Source organism: Nothobranchius furzeri, chromosome 7, assembly GCF_043380555.1.
Source record: "Nothobranchius furzeri strain GRZ-AD chromosome 7, NfurGRZ-RIMD1, whole genome shotgun sequence".
NCBI lineage: Eukaryota > Metazoa > Chordata > Actinopteri > Cyprinodontiformes > Nothobranchiidae > Nothobranchius > Nothobranchius furzeri.
Window position 1 is genome coordinate 40,321,040 of NC_091747.1, and position 22,987 is coordinate 40,344,026.

At 40.8% G+C, this 22,987-nt stretch overlaps 1 protein-coding gene across 10 annotated transcripts in view; it reads right to left on the reverse strand.

The window, feature by feature from the left end:
* Positions 1-22,987, reverse strand: part of col11a1a (collagen, type XI, alpha 1a) — a 75,425-nt gene that overhangs the window by 26,831 nt on the left and 25,607 nt on the right. For 4 of the 10 annotated variants that reach the window (XM_054751324.2, XM_054751323.2, XM_054751321.2 and 1 more), the window contains 33 exons: positions 21,043-21,105; positions 20,848-20,889; positions 20,714-20,776; positions 20,144-20,218; positions 19,976-20,059; positions 19,305-19,361; positions 18,520-18,573; positions 18,384-18,437; positions 17,814-17,867; positions 17,678-17,731; positions 17,061-17,114; positions 16,711-16,755; positions 16,568-16,621; positions 16,438-16,482; positions 16,007-16,060; positions 15,117-15,161; positions 14,772-14,825; positions 13,879-13,923; positions 13,513-13,566; positions 13,388-13,432; positions 12,261-12,314; positions 12,056-12,163; positions 11,918-11,971; positions 10,341-10,394; positions 8,836-8,880; positions 8,648-8,701; positions 8,426-8,470; positions 5,205-5,258; positions 4,691-4,744; positions 2,646-2,699; positions 2,025-2,132; positions 1,114-1,203; positions 74-127 (listed from right to left, as the gene is read on the reverse strand). In XM_054751324.2, the coding sequence (XP_054607299.2) occupies positions 74-127; positions 1,114-1,203; positions 2,025-2,132; positions 2,646-2,699; positions 4,691-4,744; positions 5,205-5,258; positions 8,426-8,470; positions 8,648-8,701; positions 8,836-8,880; positions 10,341-10,394; positions 11,918-11,971; positions 12,056-12,163; positions 12,261-12,314; positions 13,388-13,432; positions 13,513-13,566; positions 13,879-13,923; positions 14,772-14,825; positions 15,117-15,161; positions 16,007-16,060; positions 16,438-16,482; positions 16,568-16,621; positions 16,711-16,755; positions 17,061-17,114; positions 17,678-17,731; positions 17,814-17,867; positions 18,384-18,437; positions 18,520-18,573; positions 19,305-19,361; positions 19,976-20,059; positions 20,144-20,218; positions 20,714-20,776; positions 20,848-20,889; positions 21,043-21,105 (1,923 nt within the window). Of the gene's footprint in view, positions 1-73; positions 128-1,113; positions 1,204-2,024; positions 2,133-2,645; positions 2,700-4,690; positions 4,745-5,204; positions 5,259-8,425; positions 8,471-8,647; positions 8,702-8,835; positions 8,881-10,340; positions 10,395-11,917; positions 11,972-12,055; positions 12,164-12,260; positions 12,315-13,387; positions 13,433-13,512; positions 13,567-13,878; positions 13,924-14,771; positions 14,826-15,116; positions 15,162-16,006; positions 16,061-16,437; positions 16,483-16,567; positions 16,622-16,710; positions 16,756-17,060; positions 17,115-17,677; positions 17,732-17,813; positions 17,868-18,383; positions 18,438-18,519; positions 18,574-19,304; positions 19,362-19,975; positions 20,060-20,143; positions 20,219-20,713; positions 20,777-20,847; positions 20,890-21,042; positions 21,106-21,963; positions 22,249-22,987 lie in introns of all 10 variants that reach the window. The other 6 variants (XM_054751325.2, XM_054751322.2, XM_054751320.2 and 3 more) reach the window with 3 other exon arrangements.

Below are 22,987 nucleotides of genomic sequence, written 5' to 3' on the forward strand. Positions count from 1 at the left end.
CAAACTGGAGCACGAGACAAACTGTACAGACGTCTGATTTAATCAGCCACACAGAGTCACACGGGGTACTTACAACAGGCCCAGGTGGACCCTGGGGACCCTCGCCTCCCTTCAAACCTGCTGGACCCTGAGGTGAAACAAAATCACAGAAAAAAAGTTGTTAAACTGCATAAATGAGCCATAAATCTGAATTAGTCTCCTGTTTACTGTTTATCACTTGAAACAGACGCTGTTGTCATGTTTAAAACTAAAACCAGGTACACCGTAGGGAGGTTACAGACCAACATGGATGAAAGACAATCCAACACACAGGAAAACACGTTCAGGGGAACTAACTTTATATTTGTGTTTTCACAGAGGCTGCACCTAAACAGAAGGATTTCCTGCACACTGTTTGAATGTAAATGTTAAACTAGCATTGTGTGTTTAAGCAGGCAGAAACAATCTGTTTCTTCTTCTCTTCATCCAAACAAAGGTGTGACTTTTTGTTGTGCGTTTTCAGAAGACTTGTGTTTGTGTGTTTTTGTGTGCTTGTGACACTCGTGTGTATTTAGCTACCGGGTGAGCCACAAGGCAGCACACACCCGTATGGGTAATGAGGTTTTTGTAGATGGAGGTTGTGTGGCGGGGTAAATCACAGAGGCAGAAAGCAATCAGGTGTGTTGCTGTCCTGCAGCGTTTCACTGACCTTGAGGACAGAAGAAGTAAAACAAATCTACCGTGAATCCAACCCCACAAAACTTCCATTAATTACCAACAGGTCTGGAATAACGATTAGTTCACTAAATAATGCAAATTTATTTTGCCGCACTTTGAAATAAAATCAAAGATTAACTAAAAGTGATGTAACAGGTTCATTTTCCCGCTGAGAGGTTCAATTCTAGAGTCCATGTGCAGAAGCTTCCTTGTTTATTTGGAAAATGTCGCTTCAGATTTCCCCTGCAGCAGATTGATCGCTCCGAGTGAACTCCAGGGCTGCGGCCTCTAATGAAGTGAGCAGCTCGACACTGATGCTGCTTCACTTGTTATGTAGCAGAGGTCCATCACGTTCTACCAACAGAACACATAAAGTGAAACTGTGATGGATGGCTGCAGAGGGAGTCCTGCTCTTACCGTAGCACCAGGTAGACCTCGCTCTCCGGGGAACCCGCGGAGGCCTGGGGGACCGTCTTTACCAGAGGATCCTTGTGGTCCAGGATCTCCCTACATGCACACAACACACACACACAGACTTATTTCAATGTTTAAACATAGTTTAAACAGGCTGACTGGTTTTATTAAACTGTCAGTTTGGGGGAGAAAAGAAAAGAGGTGGCATGACAGTTAAAAAGAAGAGGAGGATGCAGAATGGTGTCAGGAGGATGGGATTTGGTTGGAACAGCGCATCTTCTGTACAGAACATGGGATCTCTGCTACAAATGGGCCCTCGGCTGCAGGGATTAGTGAGGGAACAAAACTAGGAGGAGATTAGGGCTGGGCGATAAATAAAAAATGTGTCGCTATCAAAATTTCTGACTCTAACCGATATCATGTTTCCCATATCTTTAAATTGTGTAATAATAAAATGAAAAGGTGTGTAGGGTGGCGACAATCATGTCCCTTTGTATCGCCTCAGCCACATGACAATGTGAGTAAACACAATACATGTAACAGCGCCATCTAGTGGGCACCTTTTGTTTTTGAGCATACATGTAGCTATCGTTCATTCATCGTTCTCAAAATACCGTGATGTTGATTTTAGACCATATCGTCCAACCCTAGAAGAGATCTAAATAAATACCGTCTATAGGTGATGGAATTTGTTGTTTGTTCAGCAATCTGAGGAATTAAATCTGAATTTATAACGTGAATTCAATTTAAAGCTTATGTTGGAGAGAGAGAGAGAGAGAGAGAGAGAGAGAGAGAGAGAGAGAGAGAGAGAGAGAGAGAGAGAGAGAGAGAGAGAGAGAGAGAGAGAGAGAGAGTGTGTTAAACCCTCGTTTATATCATTATGATCAACTTTCTACCTCCCTGCCCACGCATACCTTGGCTCCCTCCTTGCCAGCAGCTCCTGGAAGACCCTGTTCTCCAGGTGGGCCTGGAGGTCCTGGGTGTCCTCTCTCACCAACAGGCCCCGTCTCTCCTGTGGGTCCCTGAGAAGTTAAAACACGTTTAGATTATTAGTCCAATGTCTGCCATAAAAAACAAAAACAGAGTGGCTTGGCATGTTAGGAATAATACGTTTTCACACCATAAACCTTATTTAATGCTTAATATTTATGTGATCAGTACATTTGGAAACATTTAAGGCTTATTTTCTTGTTGAAAACTTGTTAAATTCTATAAACAAAGATAACTATATTTACAGTGGTTACAGTTAGCGTCTTCATTAATTCCCCTTCATTTTTAATTAAGAAAAAAAAGACGAGTTCCTTATTTATATTTATACTGTACACATTTTAACCTTGAGGGAAATCGGGACAGCATTAGGTAACTTGGCTAAAATGCCGAGTAATCTAAAACATTTAACATTTAGGTGAACTGATTTTCTACTGGTAGCTTTAAGTGTTAGGGTTAGGTGCAATATAAATGTTTATTATGATACTATTTTTAGGGCTTCTGTTTACTAAAAAATGATTGTTTTCTGTGGAAAAAGGTTTTCTTACCTGGGGACCAACAACCCCTCCGGGACCTGGCGGACCATTTTTTCCTTGGAAACCCTGAAAGAACACCCGGAAACTTTTAACAATCATCATGAAAATACATCATTTAGTTATGACAGTTCTTACAACAGGAATAGAAAGAAAATCACATTTGAATCTGATCTAATTTTGGATCATGTCTATTTATTATTTTTATTGAATTAATAAAGTTCAAAAGCACATTTGACTCAAATACCAACATCGTTAGACACAAATGTCCACAATGAGACACACTAACACGTCAGGTCTAATGGATGCTCATAAATAAACCCCTGCCTCTTCGTCTTATTGTTATTTTTGATAAATGATAATGACCCACACTTGTGGAGCACCTTTCAGAGTCCGAGGACTCCAAAGCGCTCTACGCTACAGTACATTCACCCATTCACACACTGATGGTGATAAGCTACGATGTAGCCACAGCTGCCCTGGGTGCACAGACAGAAGCGAGGCTGCTGAGCACAGGCCACCACCAGCAGGCAAGGAGGGTGAGGTGTCTGGTCCGAGGTGCCGGGATCGAACCTACAACCTTCTGATTACTGGAGAACAGTCTCACTTCTGTCAGTGCACCCCAGGGCTGTGGATGCATTGTAGTTCACCATCACCAGTGTGTGAATGACTGATTGTGTTGTGAAGTGCCTTGGGCGGTTGTAGAACCCTAAGAAGGCGCTAAACAAATACAGGCCATTTACCAATTATTATTATTAATAATAATAAGATGTGAGGCCAAAGCAACAGAAACACTGGCATCAAACCAAGATTTCCGCTTTCTCAAATTCGACTTGATTTTCTGAGATTGGTCACCCGGAATCACCTTTATTGCCTGTGATCACGGCTCATATCGGATGCTTGCAGTGCTGTTCATCAGCTCATAAATCTGCAGCCATTATCTTTCCGATGAGGACCAGCATTTGCTGCTTGACACCCAGCCAAAGCAGGGAGCCACCCCTGCATTACATTATCTATAGGACAGAGCCAGGTGGAGGGGAAAGCTTAAATAATGGAGTCGATGATCTGTCGAGCTTGTAGCCGAATTTGTAGCCTCTGAGGTTAGTGGAGCTAAAGCTCAGTGATGCATACTAAACAGAGAGGGGTCGAAGATGAGAGCTGGGGGATTGTAGCAGATCTTTTCAATTTAAACATAGTTTTCTTTTTTGTTCTGTCACTGCATCGATGCATCTTTACTCTAGGTTTAGTTCAGACGTTTGTCATTCTGATCTCAGATGTTACAAACCAATTACAGCTGAATACTGCTGAAGCTAATCCCCTTGGTGACTTTATCTCTCAAACTTAAGCTGTTTTATTTCATTTGGGAAACTTATTTTTTCCATCTAGGATATTTGTAAACATGAAGAAACGACATGTAAGAAGCTTCATTTGACTGATGAGGGAAAAAACGACTCAAACGACGTTCTGAAGTTTGTTCTTGCATCTTTTATGACACATGACTGCCCTTCGGCTACTCACTCAAATGTCTTATCCTGATTTTTTCCAAGGAGCCACAGATGAATGTTAATACTGTTCCACTGACTGAGGGAATCTGATCTATTCTGCTGTTTAGAGGAAGTTTATAAAATCAAAACTTTAAGGAAGGTCTTACAGGGTAATTCAGTGTTTAGAATCTTTACATCTTTGAGATTAAATCATGAACATACATGCAAAAAATAACAACTAGGGTGTTGCAATGTGATAACAAAACACATTTTTTTCTCTAACGGTTTGCAGTCATCACCTCGACACAGAGAAACCTGCAGCCTGGAGGAAGCTATAAAGCAGAGATGGCTTCAAACATAAAAACAAACCGAAACCAATCCAGGAGCTCCTGAATGAAATAAATGTGGATGCAATCTAACAAATCTGGGGCTTCCTAACAGTCTAAGTTGTGTTTATACATAAATAGACATCTAATGACTGGATTAAACATTACAATATTTGTTTAGTCCGGCTGATTAATTCCATAATCAGTATGGGGACAAAGATTGAGCCTGAACAGAGGACAAATGTCTCACCGTCTCTCCTCGCTGTCCAGGGTGTCCAGGCAGCCCATCCTTCCCCGGTGGTCCCTGTTAGACAGACATCAACATCATCAACATAATTTAAAGGTTTACCTCTTGATGCAAGTATGCTACATGGGCCCAATCCACCATAAGATATGCAGATCAGAAAAGTCAGATTCAGGCTGATAGAAACAAAATAAAACAATAGGCTCAATCAAAGCCTGAGAGGTAGCTATAAATCTACCTGGAATCAATACGAGGAAAGTGCTGCTTGTTTGAACTGGAGTGTGAGAAAATAGACCTGCTTCAATAGCACCAATAGTACGGATATGTAATATAACATCACATGAAAGCCTCCATTTCCGTCTATCATAATCTCAACTGGACTAATTTTCTCTTCCAACAGCAGGAAGAGGAAATGAAGAATAGTTTAGACTCAGTGAAAAGCGCTGAAATATCTGGGCTTCATGATTTTACTGTCAACAGCTTCCAGTGTTTCCTGGATAAAGAAAAGAGACAAACTTACTGGGGGACCCTTTGGTCCAGAGAATCCCACTGGTCCCTGTGGCCCTTGAGGTCCCTGCAATCAGAAAAAACACTTGGCCTGATTTGTGATGCAAAAACAACATTTGTGTTGAGTCTGGATATTTTAAAATGAAAGAACCTCTTGGTTAGAAATGATAATTTTCAAATTGGAGGCGCAATTCTACCATTGTCCACCTGAAAGGATAAAACCAGGCTGAGGTAACTGCTTGGTGGAATTAAGTCCATTTTTTTTTCTTTTCTAATAAAATCTACTGGAGAAAACATTTATGATAACTTCAAGTCCACCAGAGATTTTAATATAATTATTTTGCGTGGGTGCATAATGTCACATATTAAAACAGGCTGCAGGGGTGAAGTAGTGTGGGAGGCTAGAGAAGGGGAATTCTATTACTCAGCATATCTAGGAGGAAGGAAATGCGATGGATCTGACTGGATCTGAGGACCATTACTGCAGAAATAGGAACAAAAATACATGTAGGAAGAGAACAAGCTAATAGGCAGAGCACTTTTTGTAGATTGCTGTTTGAATTGAAATAGACTTTATTTCTAGCCAGATTGACAGACTAACAGCTAGTAAACATTTCAAATTAACTCCAATTTAAAAAAACAATATCACACTGGTTTATTCAAGTTCAAAATTGTAATCTAGTTAACAATAAATGATTATTCGGGCCAAAATTAAGGATGCTCAATATTGACTTTTTTACCGATATCCAATAATTGATATTGTCTAACTCAGGGTTAAGCAATCCTGGTCCGGAAGTGCCCCATCTGTAGTTTTTAGCTCCAGCACACAATGAATGGTTGATTCACCCGTTCATCCAGTTAACAAGCTTTGCAGAAGCCTGTTAATTATCTCCAGATTTAACTCAGATATGTTAGAATAGGGAAAATAATAAAGCATGCTGGATAGCGGCACTCCTGGAGCAGGATTGCCTAACCCTGGTCTAACTCTTAATTTCCAATACCGCTATAAACCAATACAGATATATGCTGGGTCCCCCCTAAAAAATAAGTAAATAAATAAAATAAATAATTTGGGTTGCTGACATCACATATCTCCTATCATGAATGCCTGCAAGGCTACAACGAAAACTCCCCCTCAGAAGATATGTGGAATGTGCCGTCGCTATGGCAACTCAACTCTGTCTCCTTTCCCAGCCTGGGCGGGACTGCGGGAAGGCAGCTAAAACATTCCAGGGTCACTGCAACCCTCCAACCCTCAATACTCCTCCCCCTATCCACACTGAGGTGTCATGCGCTGCTTCTATCGTGGCTGCAGGAACTGAAGTGGGGAAAGTCCCAACCCACCACCCCACCTAGTGGACACTTATGTTGTGTACTGTCTGAAGTCTGTTGCATATATGTTTTAGGTGTTTTTTTTTTTTTTTTTTTTTTTTTTTTGCAGAGCAAAGCTGCCCTCCCTATGGAGGGTAGCTCTGAAGTGCCTTTTTTCCCCCTCCACCTGTACCAACCCTCATGTAAACCCCTTTTATCTCTATTAAGGTAGCGCGACTCATGGTTGCAAATGACCACAGTCACCAATTCTTGTCACGTGTCTTGCCCATGTATGTCTGATCTCTGACTTGTGTGTACTGAAACTCTAATTTCCCTCTGGGATTAATAACGTATCTTTGATGTGATGGATTTAAGCTTGAAACGTTATCAGTGCAAAGTGACTAACACTTCAATTTAAGTTAGTAATAAAACAAATGTCATGTTTAATTTGTCTCCAACAGCAGCTGAATGGCATTCTCCTAGATATAATCCTGAGCAATGCTTTGTGATGCTGTTAAGCCTCAAATAATTATTGAGTTCATAACGGGAATAAGTTATTAAACAGTGCAAGTTAGCATTTGTCTTTGTAAGTATTGATTTGTTATGGGAATGTTTGGGCGTGTGTTAAAGGTCCTTAGTTGATTCAATATAAGCAGCATTAGTGTACACATGCTAAGCTAGGCTAATTGCTAAAAGTAGCGCTAAAACATGTGTAGACGTCAGTAATGTATTTTTTCTGTTACTGTATATTGTAGTTGCGGCGATTAAACATTTATAAAGATCTTTATGTAAGAAAAGTAAGTCTTGGGTGAAGATTCTTGGGTCTATTTTAGTTGTTTGCTATCTAGCTACACACAGCTACATGCAAAGAACAGCAGATCCTCACTACACAATTCCTAATTTTTCAGTTCAGCTGTGCCAAATAAAACTCCAAAATCTCAAAAACTAAACCTTAGATCTGTCATATTTTTGCATTTTGAGAGAGAAGAGATGAAGCTGAAGAGATTGAGGGGTAATATGCGAATGGTATGTAAACGTTGGGTCACAATGGAGTAAAAACCGATACAGATATTTTCCGATATTACATTTTAAGGCCAATATCGGCCGATAATACCGGTAGACCGATAATATCGGACATCCCTGGCCAATAAGTAATATTCCTGCAGGACGTGCACTGGCTGCACAGTAGCTGTTGGTGCTAACTTCCAAAGTAAACAACCATAAAATCATTACTAAATAACCATGCGATGCATTAACTTATTGGTGTAGATTCAAGAAAACAGTGTCTGCATGAGCCAGTGTGAATCTTTTAAGGTGGGAGTTGTTTTAAAATGACTGTAAATAACTTGGGTCATGAGCCCATTTGGACTAGCTGTTAGCTTGTCAATTCTTTCAGAAATAATCTGAACTTTTTTCAAACTGAATCTCTTCAAAGAGCCATCTAGAACTTCCAGAAGTTCATATTCATTTATAATTTTTCTCCAAAACCCACTTCACACTATCCAAACATGATCTAATACATTGAAACTGACTCATAAAATAAAATTAACACCAGAAATCCAACACAGTCTAATTCTAGTAATTATAGCATTTATTTGATCTAAGCCATGCCGCCAAATCAAATAAATAAATAAAAATGAAAATGCTCCAACACTTTCTAGAAAAATAGTTTGATGGTAAAACACTACAGGAAGTAAAAACATAGACAAAAACTGCAGCAAACATGGGGTAGACACTCCGGTGGAATGTCCTCACTCAGCTTTGGCTCAAAAGAGGTGCATCTAGGAAAATATGTTCCACTTTTACATCAGACACAAAACACTAATTGAAACGGATACCATTGAATGTATAAATATTTTAGAAATCATTTCATCATAATTACATGTTCCTGCAAACAGAAATCTGTTTATTTTACAAACTTACTCTCTCACCAGGTGGACCCGGAGGACCATCGTTGCCTGCTGTTCCCTAAAACACACAACAAATCATCACATGTTAATATTTAATAAGGTTTTACTAGTCAGATTCCATAGGCATCTAAACAAGAGAAGACGACTATTTCCAACACAATGCTGCACTGACTGATAAACTACACTGAAAAAATCCTCGTACAGAGTTTTATTATTATGGGTTTAAAGTCTTCACCTTTGGTCCAGGTTTGCCAGTAGGACCTCTGGCTCCTCGAGCACCACGAGGCCCCTAAGGAGGAATAAACAAGACAGTATTCCAATTTATTGATGTCAAACTTCAACAAAACTTGTATTGAATCATGTATTTTAACAGTTTTTATCAAATCAATAAATCAAAGAAGTGATAGAGCAGACAGAACATACCGTTGGACCTCTTTGACCTCTTGGACCTTGTTTGCCAGCAATTCCCTGTTAATAAATAAACATAAAACATTTTAATCACCTACAATGCTAGTCCATCACCCAGCATCACCCACTTCTTACTGGATTTTAACATTTGGCCCATAAAAACAGACCAATTCCATTATTGTACCATAAAACAAAGTGTGATATCAGAACTACAGGCCTGGATTCAAAAATTCTCAAAATTATCCTGACGTATTAGCGGAATTCCCATCCATAACTATGTAATTAAGCTAGTATTAACGTTTTTAATCCCCCAAAGACCTGTTGTGTTTGTAAACAGCAGTTATGTGAAATATTTAGTCTTCTTCTGTTATCTGCAGCAGAGGAATATGAGGAAGAACAAACCACTGAACAGTTGCCGTTACAAAATTGGGGCAGGCGTGTCAGGAAAAGTAAGTCAGAATGGATGAGGGTGCCTGCATCAAATCAGCTGTTTTGTGAATCTGAGCCATCTCTTTGTCATGATTAAACAATGAGATTACAGTTGTGTGCTTGCTAGTAAAAAGCACTCATTGGGTGTCAAAGTGATTAAACACAGGATGCTGATATGTAATGATGGAGTTGTCAGTGCAAAAAAACCAAAAAAACGTAGTCATAATGTAACACATGCATGTTTTTGATGAAATAAAGAGGAAGACAGAAGTTATAAAATCGGTAGCAACAATATTTTGAAGTTATCCTGTTACGTTTAGTCAAAATGTCCCAATCGATTTATATAAGATGGGAGACAGCGGCACAGGAGTTAAATGATAATGATAAATGACCCGCACTTGTATAGCGCCTCTCAGAGTAAGGACTCCAAAGCGCTTTACACCACAGTGTATCATTCATCCATTCACACACACATACACACACCGCTGGTGATGAGCTACCATATAGCCACAACTGCCCTAGGGTGCACTGACAGAGGCGAGGCTGTTAAAGCCTGTTGAAGTGCTCACTCCATAATCGGAAGGTTGCAAGTTCGAGCCCCACTCAGTTTTTCGCTGTCATTGTGTCCTTGGGCAAGACACTAAACCCCCCTTGCCTGCTGGTGGTGGTCGTCAGGATCGGTGGCGACAGTGCTCGGCAGCCTCGCCTCTGTCAGTGTGCCCCAGGGCAGCTGGGGCTACATCGTAGCTCAGCCCCACCAGCGTGTGAATGTGTGTTAATGGGTGAATGACTGATTATGTTGTAAAGCTCCTTGGATGGTTCCAGGACTGTAGAAGGCGCTAAATCAAATATAGGCCCTTTAAGCTTCCAGAAACCTTTACACCATGTATGGGAATTCTTTATTCACGCCCTCAAGCTCAATCAAAACAGATTGTGCATCAGTTGTTTCCTGCCAGTGATAATTATTACCAAATCACCATCCAGAAGCATTTAAAAAGGAATTAACATTCTGTTTCGGAGAAATGTGATGATACGATTTCATGCACAATCAATGTGTTGACAGAGTATGTGTGCATGTGTGTGTTTCTTACTCTTGCTCCTTTCTCGCCATTGGCTCCAGGGAACCCAGGAAATCCACTTGAGCCCTGTCAACAGATGAGAGAGATTTCACTGATGAAAACGGGACAAGAAAGGTTAGTTTCTACAAAACGCTGCAGTAATAATGGATGTCATGTTTCTACCACAACAATACAACAATGTTATATGAGTTTTTTAATTTCATTTAGGAAACGGATCATATCATTATTGTAACACTCTACAGTCTGAGTTCTTATTGTTTCTCTGAAAAACAGGTTTGTACTTTATCTGTAATGAATAGCACTCTGCATTATATAGCTCAAAAAGAAGATGGTTTTCAGAAGAAAACACCATTTTCAAACAGAAAAATCACAGAGAATTATCCGACAATGAATCATCTCACACACAACAGCTGCAAGCACAAGACAAAGTGGCGTGATGTGTTTTTCCTTCTACTCAATGAGGAGGAGACAAACAGCAGCTTACCCATTCTGCAGAACCACACCACATGTTGCATTGGGAGATTTATTAGAAATCAAATCATTACAAAAAACTTTACTGGCATCAGAATAGAATATAATAGAATAGAATAGAACAGAATAGAATAGAAGATATTTTTTGATCCCACAATGGAGAAATTCACGTGTTACAGCAGCACAAATACGTAGAGAATGTGAAGAAAAATAATAACAAAAGTATGTGTAGATACACATAGGCAGTAAGCTAGTATTGTAACCTTCGACCACCAGAAAACAAAAATAAAAATGAAGTATGGTCGCAGAACTATGCCGCATACAGTAAGGGACACAGACATACCATATAAATCCGGTATTGCACAAGTATTGAACACTAATGAATACCGCATTGGTGTTATTGTGCACCAGGATAATGCCAGTACCAGTTAAACTGAGGAGTTGTACACTCTTTCTGCAGAGGGGATGAATGACCTGTGGTAGCATTTTGTTTTACATCTGGGATGTCTGAGTTTACCGCTGAAGGAGCTGTCCATGGTCTCCACAGTGGAATGCAGTGAATGTGAGGGATTTTTTTAAGACGGAGGTTATCTTCACCAGCATCCTCCTTTCACACATCTCCTCAACTGAATCCAGTGGGCAGCTCAGAACCGAGCTAGCTTTGTTAATTAACTTACTCACTGAACCATGTTTCACTACATGATGGATGGATGGATGGATGGATGGGTGGGTGTATTGATGGATGGGTGGATGGATGGGTGGGTGGGTGGGTGGGTGTATTGATGGATGGATGGATGGATGGATGGGTGGGTGGGTGGATGGATGGATGGGTGTATTGATGGATGGGTGGATGGATGGATGGATGGATGGATGGATGGGTGGGTGGGTGGGTGTATTGATGGATGGGTGGATGGATGTATAGATGGACGGATGGATGGATGGATGGATAGATGGACGGATGGATGGATGGATGGATGGATGATGTATTGTGACCTACTCAAACATCTAGCACCTAAAAAGAGCCTTTGACCTTCAAAACGAGATGAAACCACACATATTCTACCCAGACTGCTCTGATTCTTTAATAATTTGTATTAGTCAAAGTGACCCAAACATACCTTTGGTCCTTGTCTTCCAGGGTAACCTGGCAGTCCTGGTACCCCCAGTTTACCCTGAGATGCATTAAAAAAAAGAGTAAAGAGCAGAACCATAATATAAAAAGACAGATCAAAGTAAGAAAGAAAAAGCTTCATTACTTTTTCTCCAGCTGGACCAAGAGGTCCCAGCTCTCCATTGGGACCAGCTCTGCCTTTAGGCCCCTCTGGACCGTCTTCTCCACGAGGTCCATGCATGCCAATCTCACCCTGGGATCAACAAACAACCAGAGAATATCGGTATTATTTTAACTGAATAATGTAAATATAAACAAAAGATTGTGTCATTTTTATCCCAGCTCCTCACCCGGTCTCCTTTGATTCCCATGTCTCCCTTGAATCCTGGGAAACCATCCTCACCCTAAAAGGAGAAGTAATTCAAACATTGCTTGATCTATGATTGAAAAGAGGTTCAATTGTTGAATGAGAGCATCGCTGTTGTTTCAGTGCATCCCAGGTTTGCTGCAGCCATCTGCTGGCTGTAAAGCGGAACGGCACATGGCAACAACTGGAGAAATCTGTAACTTATAGCCTTACATCAGTATCTTTTTAATTATACACACTTAACTCACGCTGTTTTTTTTTCCGAGGAGCCATTCTCTTAGACACCTTATCTTTGATGCATAATGCGGCACTGAGCATGCTTGTAGAAGACCAACCCAGACACATGCAAATACCTCAGGTAGAAAACATCCTTTATTCATAGCAAAACCTTTCTCCTCAAGGTCTGCGTTTCCTCCTGACATAAATAATTCAGTGTCTGTCACAGTCACAAGAACAACAGCTTCCAGTCAGATAATAGATTTTATCCTGCTTTAAAAATGTATTGATCCTAAATAAAATCCTCTGTGTTGAAGCTAGTTTAAATTCAGCATCGAGCCATGAGGAGCGATGCTTCAGAAGTGCTCGAGTCTGATTGTAGAGTTTTCTCAAACCGAACGCATTTGAGAAGGAAAGCTTCAGATCCAACGCCGAGTGGCTGAGGGTCACTTCAAAGAGACATCCTGCCTCCACCGAGGACGCCCATTGAATGACCCCCGGCTTTGTGCTCTGCCTGCTCAGACGTCCACTTCAGCTTAAATGTGTCAAAATGGAGCCGACAGGTAGGTGGCCAAAGTTTCAGACTGAATCTCTGTGACATGAACACGCTCACAAGCAGCGCTCAAGCTTTTTATATCAAATCCTCCTGCCTTTTCTTTCAGCACAGAGTGAATTTAGATCAACAGTCTGTCACATTTATGAAAGGTTTAACAGGCTGTGAAAAAGAATCTCATAAAATGTTTTTATTCTTAGATGGAAATGTGACAGTCATCACAGATCAGTGCATTTAATATGTGCAGATGCGCTTCATTAAAGAAACCAAAACTTTATTGTGCAAGATAAAAAATATACACTTCCTATCAGGTGTTGTCAGCTTTAAAAGTAAAAGCATACCTTTTCTCCCTTTGACCCTTTGAGCCCACGGACACCATCAGCACCCTGTTGGGAACATGTGAGTCATCATGGGAAGATGGATGATTCATGTGATCATTCAATCAAGCAGCCATAAAATAACACACCTTGACGCCTCGAGGGCCAGGATAACCAATAGGACCTTGCGGACCTGGAGGACCCTGTTGCAAAGAATCAGTCAGTCAACCTTTAAATGCTGAAAGCTTTTATTTTGAAAATCCCATTATTCTTTTTCAAGCTAAAGATGGACAAAAATCCCTATCATACCTGATATTACTTCATTTATATACTACACTTAAAGACTCAACTTGCATTACAGTGGAATATAATGTGTATTATTAATCAATCAATCAATCAATCAATCAATCAATCTGAATTAATCATCTAAACACTATTTGCTAAACCTTCAAGCATATAAAGCTAGGTTAGACTTTGGTCACAGTGCAGGTGCTGCTTTATTGAAGGCCACCTACTTGTGCACCTTTCTCTCCAGATGGACCCTCCTTGCCAGGATGTCCCTGTAAAACAAAACAGCTCATCTTCATGTGCAGTGGTGGTGAAAACAAATGTTATTTAGCTCCGGTCACCTGACTTTGTGCTGAAGAAACATTTTATGACTAAAATAGATCAGCAGCCAACCCTGAGGTTAGTGTTTCAAATCCAAAATACATATGTGAATTGTTCAGTTTTATCGAAAGGCTTTATATCTAATTGAACAACTGAGGTCTGAAAAATATTCAACTGTTCTGTTGTTTACGCCTAGAAAACCCAGTTCTGTTAGTTCAGCATTACCACATAGATCAACAAAATACATGATGAAAAGTCTAAAACATTATAAACCTGTAGCTGTGAACACCTGGCAGGTTGATGCAGAGAGCTGTAAATCAGAAGCTCTAAGACCTGAGGGCAGCTCTGAGAGCGCCTGTCTCTTTGAATAGCACAACCCTGAGATGACATGAGCAAACTGCCGTTTATCAGAGCAGATCTCAAGTATTTCAGTAGGACTACGATAGCTGAAGTCCAGGTGTTGGAGTGGCCGGCCTGGAGTCCAGAACATCTCATGGTGAAGCCAATTAACATTAAAAACTAAAAAATATAACATGAGAAACCCTAAAATAATAATGAAATAAAAGGATGAGCAATGAAAAATGGATATTTACTGCATTTAGTATTGATCATTAATGCACCTATTTTTATCTACTCCTCAAATAGATTTTAAACTCTGTGAACAGGAAGGGATTTGTCCATGTGTTAAAAAAAACAAAAACATCTGAGAATCAGCAACACTCATACACACAGTCTGAGTGGATGTTACTGATGATTTAGGTGTTTGTGATGTAGCGTAAGAGGCGAGAAGTGCACTCACAGGAGGTCCATCAGCTCCAGGTAGCCCAGCTAGTCCAGACCTGCCCTGGGGTCCCTGTGATGACAGAAGGAGACGTGTTTCACACTTCTTTTCAGATTCGTCTCATTTGAAAATTAAGTCAAAAGATCCATCATTGCGCTGACCGCAGACAGGATGGTGATTTGTGTTTGTCACATAAATATGTATTTAATCTAGCAGCTGCAACATTATTTAGACATTATTTCTGAAATATTAATATAACAATCATTAATATTATTAAATCATATGCTGAATATCATCTTCAATATGTTTGTCTCAATACAAATATTTACATGACAAGTATTTTGAAATACTGTAGAAACATACTTTTTCTCCAGGAGGTCCAATCGGACCTTGAGGACCAGGAAGACCCTTCAAAACAAAAACACATACAGAGGAAAATGAGCATCTGTAACCATGGCAACTGCAAACTCTCTCAAGTATACAATCTGAACAAACTGAAGACCTTGTTGGAGCTGTAAATAGTCGAGCTGATAGAGGACTAAGCTAAATGTGTGTGTGTGTGTGTGTGTGTGTGTGTGTGTGTGTGTGTGTGTGTGTGTGTGTGTGTGTGTGTTTGTGTGTGTGTGTGTGTGTGTGTGTGTGTGTGTGTGTGTGTGTGTGTGTGTGTGTGTGTGTGTGTGTGTGTGTGTGTGTGTGTGTGTGTGTGTGTGTGTGTGCATGTGTGTGTGTGTGTGTGTGCGTGTGCGTGTGTGTGTGTGCTTAGTTTGTGTACCACTTAAATATTTGTGGGTGTGTTTGCCTGCATCTCTGAGAGGTGAAGTTAGAAGCGTTGCCCGCTCCTCTAACCGGTGTGACAACCTTACAGAAAATCTAGCAGCAGGAATAAAACATCGTTCAACCTCCGAAAAAAAACCCGGAGTCAGAATAAACACAACACATATGTAAAAGTGTGTTTGTGTGAATTTTTTTTGTCTCCAGAGGATGTAAGCAGCAACCGAAAATGTGTGAAAAGGCAAAGATGAAAAGCAAATTGAAACCACAAAATCAGTTCTGAATTCAAATTTGGGATCGTCAAATAAAAGTAACTCTCTGGTAGGTTCATTTGTTCGCCCATACAGCAACCAAAAATCACCTATCATAAAAAAGCAGTAAAGCTGACTGAATACCTCCAACATTTCTAAATAAACTCTGTTGCAGTTGGACGACGTGATGAGCATACTGAGGTTGCATGCATCTATAATGGATTTGCTCACCTGTGTTCCTGGGATTCCCTGCTGACCGGGTGGACCTGGCTCTCCTTGAGGCCCCTTAAAGAAAGATCATCAGAGTCAAAAATAAATCTTAAAGCATAAACTCATTGTGCACATTTCTGTGTAATTTCACATCAAACTGAAGTATCTAATAATTTTAAGTGGCCTAAGTCTATGAATACTGGAAATACTTTTTAGGCATAATTTTATTTTTCTCATTGTTTTATTGGGGGCTTGTCTGGGATATAAACCTCTGATGGAAATAAAACCCCTCTCCAATACCCTCTACTCTGTCTTTCACTTGCTCCAATGCATCGGCATGACCTTTAACCTCACAACTGTGCTTCCTGGAGGCATTTTGAAAGTCAGAACACTGACACCAAGAAAGCAAGCTCAATAAGAACATCTGCACAGGTAAGTCAGGAAGTCTGTACCATGTTTCCTTTGGGACCATGAGGCCCGTCGACTCCAGCAACACCCTGAAGAGGACACATCAGCAAAAATTCAGGATTTACTAAACCAATAGGAAGTGATGTCAGAAGTGTTCAAATGAATGGTACGCACAGGTGATCCAGGAGGTCCTGGAGGACCACGAGGTCCCAGCAATCCCCTGGGACCCTACAAAGGAAAAAAAAAGATTAGTGTTAAACTGAAATACACAAATAATGCTTTCAGACCATACTATACGTGCGCCGGTTAGGCCTTACACTCTCTCCAGCCAGGCCTCTGGGTCCGATCTCTCCATCTTCACCCTGAGGACAGAAACATGCTGAACTGAGCTGCTTTAGGATGCAGATGTTATGATTTGATTTGAACAAGCAAAGTAAACAATCATAACTTTATTCATGTTTTTTATTAGTGACGGTCTAGAATCAGCAGTCTGAAGGTGAAGGGTAGGTGAGGGTGGGGGAGTGAGGGAGGGGGGGAGGGCTGAACTCTTCTCCTCCCCTTCAGTTCATTTTTTCCTCCCCTGGCCTGAGCTGGATGAGCTCAGCTGATTTAAACAGGACTGTCAGCGGGTCACCAGTGAAGACGCAGCTAAAGAGGGAGAACTCACTCTCTGACCGTCCTCTCCAGGAGCTCCAGTTGGTCCGATGGGCCCCGGCTCCCCCTGAGAAAAACATACTCAGTTTTAGTCGTTAATGGAGCAAATCACAGATTTTTCTGACTATCCGTTTGGTGTGCTTAAAAAGTTTTTTGAATATTTTTTTTATATTGAAATCATTGAGTTTTAATTTGAAAAGACCAGCTTGTTTGTGTTGTTTTTCATTTTATTTTGGTATCAACTTAAGTTGAGATCTGATTGGTTAATTACTCAGATTCTGAATGGTCACTAACTGCTTCTTTATCCTTATTACTTCTTATAAACATTCATTGTTGCAAATGTAGTTCACCTATGATACAAAAAGCATTCAAACTTGTGTTTTAACTGATTCAATTAACATGTTAAAACTCAAATCAATAATAAAAACAAACCTAAGACAATCATATAATTTCATTTTACATGTTTTTTTTTATTAAAACCATTCAAGAAGTTCAACTTCTTATCCAACAAAAGTGAAAATCCAAATTTTATCAGTTTTTTCTCCCCCCCAAAAAAATATAAAATCCACCTTTGTAACACTTCACATTTTAAAATATTCTAAACGTATCAAACAAGATGGCATTCCTCACCCTGTGTCCCTTTTCACCAGGCAGCCCAGGAAGTCCATCAAAGCCTCGGTCACCCTGGTAACCGTCACAGGAGACGACATCATCAGAACCACGGTGCTAAAGAATGAAATAACTTCCAAAAACTACGTGTTGATACCTTGGCGCCTGACTCTCCGGGCATCCCGCGAGCTCCATCAGCGCCGGCACGGCCCTAAAGATCAAAATATCACAGAGGATTTAAAACAGATTAAATCAATTATGATTTATTTTTAACAACAGAGTTATAATTTATGTGAATTTATGTTCAGTGAATCTGGGTTAGCAGCAGCTGTATTATAATAAAACCTTAAAGAAGTCGTTTACATCCGACATCCAAGTGTGAAAGTCTCTATTCCTGCATTAGGATTTTGTTAATAACCGCCTGTTTAATCAGCCTTGTAATCCTAATTTGTCCATAGCTGTCTTCTGTCTGATGGTGTCAGAATGGGTCCGGGTGTTTTTGGTCTCGCAGCATCGTGACAAACCACATTCAGAGCCAGTTTTTCCCATTTTGGCATTTTCAGACGGATTACTGTCCTGGTCATTGATCCCAGGATTAGAGGCAGGCAGCACGGGCCATTACTGATCACGCAGATTGTTTCTGGGGTGAGAATAATCCTCTCAGCATCTGAGAAGCGGCCACGAATACAAACACACACACGCACTGAAGGTGAGGGAGTTCACTCACCCGTTTGCCAGCCTTGCCCGGTTGTCCTGGAGGCCCCTGGATGCCGCGGGGCCCCTGCACAGACACACCAGCAACACTTAGAGCCACACAGAACTTAACCTAACCTGGGGAAGACGCATCATCACTCCTCACTCACCTGAGGACCAGGGTCTCCACTCTCCCCTTTCAGCCCACTTGGACCAGGCAGACCCTAAAGACACAAACCAAACGTAGCCTATGTGGAGATTTGTGCTGCTGGAACACTCAGGTAGTGAAAAAGTGAAGACAAATCATTTCAGTGAAACAGCAGAGGGCAACATTTAACCAGAGAACATGTTCTGCAAGGATCTGCTGACATGGAAACGCAGAGCATCTGAAGAAGATGCTTTACTGGCTCTGAGCCAGTAGGGTGGTTTCGGACACCATGGACTAACTGAATCTTACACACATATTTATTTGTTTATTTATTTGCTTATTTATTTGTCTAAGAACCTATCAGACCAGTTTGGTTATAAATCTGAGCGTAACCCCCAGAACTTTATCATTGCAACCACAAATCACTCCACCTCTCTAATTTCCCTTCCCTGGGACAAATAAAGCTTTTCATTCATTTTCATTTTCATTTCATTCACTTAGAGCACATTTAACAGATTTACTGATGTTTGTGTTTTTCTTTCTTTTGTGGGACCATCATAAATATAGAAATGAAGACTGTGGGGTAATGTTCAAGCCTCCTAAAAATATCAATACAATAAGCAGACCTTAAAGCTGCACTCAAACAGTGAAGTGAAATAATAACAAGTTGTAAAATGTGCACTTATAACCACTTCTAAGAAGGGTTAGGGTTATAACATGTCTGATCCAAACTGACATTAAGGAATTTGTTTTAAAACAAAACCATCCCGCAAACCAAATGGTAACATCTTTTAAACCACGACTCACCACAGGCCCGGATCTTCCAGTCAGACCCATTGGTCCAGGGGGTCCCCTCATAGCCAGCTGCAGGCCAGAAACAGAGACAAACCCAAAAGCAGATTTCAATCAGAGATCATGCTGCTGTTTCTGGTTTTCATGCATCAGGTAACAGAAATGAAACACAAACTAAGAAATCACATTGCTTTCATGACCTACTGCGTTAAATATCCTGTTCATCACAAGTCTTTATTGGGAGCCAGGCTATGTAGACCTTGCTGATTTTTCTAAATCTGAAAGCTACAGTTTATTAAAAAAAAGTTAAATCAATTTATTAATTTAGAAATGATCCACATTCTGGGCCAATTACTGAAATGATTTCGTTATCTCTTGCTGCAGGAAACACCAACAAACATCCGTGAGTCAGAAGCTGCAGAATTGAAATGGTCTGGGAACCCTGCTTCTCATCTAACACGTGTATTTTCTACACCTGTTGCTGTTCAGGGTGTTTTTACTGCTCTCTCCTGTCTATCTGCCTAAAAGTGGCTTTTTATTTTTATTTTGTTGCTCCTCAGCAAACCTCAGTAGGTCTCCTTTTAACCTTACTTTTGACCAAAGTCCACCCCCCCACCCCCCACCCCCAGCTGTGTGCAAATAAGTTGTCCACAAGCTGTTACCGTCCCAGTGTCCTCTCCACTTACTCTGGCCTGGGAGAGAATAGCCTGAGCCTGGGCCTCCTGAGCCGACACCACAGGACCCTTCTCACCGTCTCCTCCAAAACGGAACTATTCAACACACACACACACACCAGCAACACTTACGGTTATCATCTCTGTTATGATCACTCAGTGATCTGACAGAGAACTCACCGGCAGCATCAACATGGTACCAGGAGGTCCTGGTAAACCATCAGCACCAGGCAGACCCGCCCGACCAGGAGGACCCTGCAGGAATGCAACATCACCCAAAAAACAACTCAGCTGATGGATTTAACAAGATCAAATATGAAATGTGACAGCAGATAACTGTTAGGCAAAGAAATGAACTTTGAGCCTATAAGTTGTTGTTATTAAGGCAGTCGCTCAGAGATAAAAGAGATGAGAGAAGAGAGATAAAGGGTCACGAAGGAATTTTCCCGTTTGAGTTTTAATGCATAAAAAAGGAAATGTTCATAAAAACCATCCATCCTTTATTTAGTTATTGATCTTGATGTTAGCGTTGCAGCATCTAAACAAATGGACTAATGCGTTAAAAGTTTAAATCAACTTTATATTTTATGATTTATCATTAAATAAAGCTGCTCTTCTTAGAACAATCATAAACCAAATTTACCACACACACACACACACACACACACACACACACACACACACACACACACACACACACACACACACAAATAAATTATGTCTGGTTTAGGGAATTAATCATGAACTCACTCTGTCACCAGGATCTCCAGCAGGACCCGGGGGTCCCTGTAGGCCTGATGGTCCTGGGAGGCCCTGGAAGAGCAGGTCTAGGTAAACCGACTAGCTGGATTTTTTTCTAAAATTTTTTTCATTTTTCTACTCACAGCTGGGCCGGGTGACCCTGGTGGCCCTTCAATCAGCATGCCCTAAAAACCACAAACACTCGTATCACACCAAGCCTGACTTCTGCAAACTCAGGATGAGTCAGAAAACTGCACTTTGTGAGCAAATGTTTCCTAGCTCCAGATTTCATGTAACCACACTAAGTTAGTAAAACAAATTCATATTTTGCCGCTTACAGGTTCAATCACAGCCGGCTCGCCCTTCTCACCCTTCTGCCCAAAAGCTGCTTCAACAACCTGCTAGAAAGAGAATATGATGTAAGTTTTCACGCAGCATAGACAAAAAACAAAACAAACAAACCCCAAAAAAGAGGTATCTGGGAGAAAAATGGGTGTGAATGTTTGGAGGGTATTAATTAGCTAGTTGGTGATCTGAGAGTGAATCGTGGATGATACTGAGACAAACAGGCAAAATGTTAGTTCGGAGGACCAAAAACCCACATCTACTTCACAGACAGGAAATAATTAAATGTGAATATTAAACAATGAGATTTAGTGAAGTATTACTGAGACATGTGGAAATTATCAACTTTCATTTGTGCAGAAACATTTATTCTAAAAATAACTGTGTCTAAAGTACAGAAACCCTAAATGTTTTTCAAAAAGTTGAATTTTGTTCCAGATTTTGTATACGTTTGGTTTCTCATTCAAAGAGCATTGCAGTGTGTGTGTGTGTGTGTGTGTGTGTGTGTGTGTGTGTGTGTGTGTGTGTGTGTGTGTGTGTGTGTGCAGGCAGACTCCCATGATTTATTCTGAAGTCAGGGCAAAGAGGGAGATACATGTCACACGCTCCTCACTAAAACAGAGGAGGAGGAGGAGGAGGGATGGGATCTGACTGCTGAGAGACATGTGGGGGGGAGAGTATTTATGGACGTGGTGAAGGCTGGACTAACATCCTCTGATTGAAGGTTGTGTGGGAGAGAACAGATGAAGTGTGACAGAATAAGTCTATACACCAGACACGAGTTTCCTCAGTGAGGAAACATCATTTTTATCCCAACATCTTCTGCATGCATCGTCCCTCATCAAACAACAATAACATTCCTCATGCAGTCATGCACACACCCCTGCTTCACCAGGTCAGGGTGTGGTACTTACATTACTCTCAGAAACATCAGTTTCCGCGGCAACCCCTGGCCCCACCTCCTCCTCATAGGCTGCGGGGGGTTTGGATGGGGCCACTCCGAACTCATCATAGGACCCATAGTCATACAGCTTGTTGTCTGTCTCACTCAAGTCAAACTCATTTAGATCATACTCCTTAAAGTCATACACCTCTCCACCAGCGTCCACGTTGCCCACCGATTCGGGGACGTTTTTGGGCTCAGGAGCAACGGGAGGGGCCTCGGTGACAAACGCACCAACAAATTCCTCCTCCACAGCCTTGCAGGTGTTACACGAACAAAGGGGGAGAAAGAAGGAATGAGCAACGGAGGGAACAGTTAGCTAAGCAAACAGAAGCTACACTTAAAGGCTACAGAAGCAAAAAGCAATGTTTGCAGAAAAAAGTATAGTGACAAAATAACACCTTATTTAAAACATTGTAAATCATTCTGAGGTCAAAATAACAAATAAAGTGTTATCATTGTCACTAACAGCATTCTACTGTAACTCAAAGGGAAAAAGGTCATCCTAATTAGCATATGTATTAAATTAATAACATTGTGGCAGCCGTGCATCAAGACAAAGATCAGATTTAATCAATCAACAAATCATTTTGATTCAAATGTTTTGTGTCTTTCCGTTTATCCTGATGCACTCAATTTGGAGCCAGAACAACAAACACCTGGCACAACCTTTTCCATACTTCTGCAAGGCAATCAACATGGATTTAGACATTAGAGCAAGACAAAATAGATGTAATTACACTTTGTTAATGACAGCAATAAATCCTGCCAAATTATTCTTTTAAATCAGACTGTAATCACATCTAATTTGTCAGATAATGCAGCAGGCCAAGCATGATCCTAGCAGGCTGATCATAGTTCTGTTGGAGGGAAATAACAGAACTATTCACCAAAAACAATCTTGTGTTGTGATGGACAGCAGGACATGTTTTACAGATTATCTGTGTCATTATGAGCATTGCTGGTTTCTTTTAGACCTGAATGAGGTCAAATCA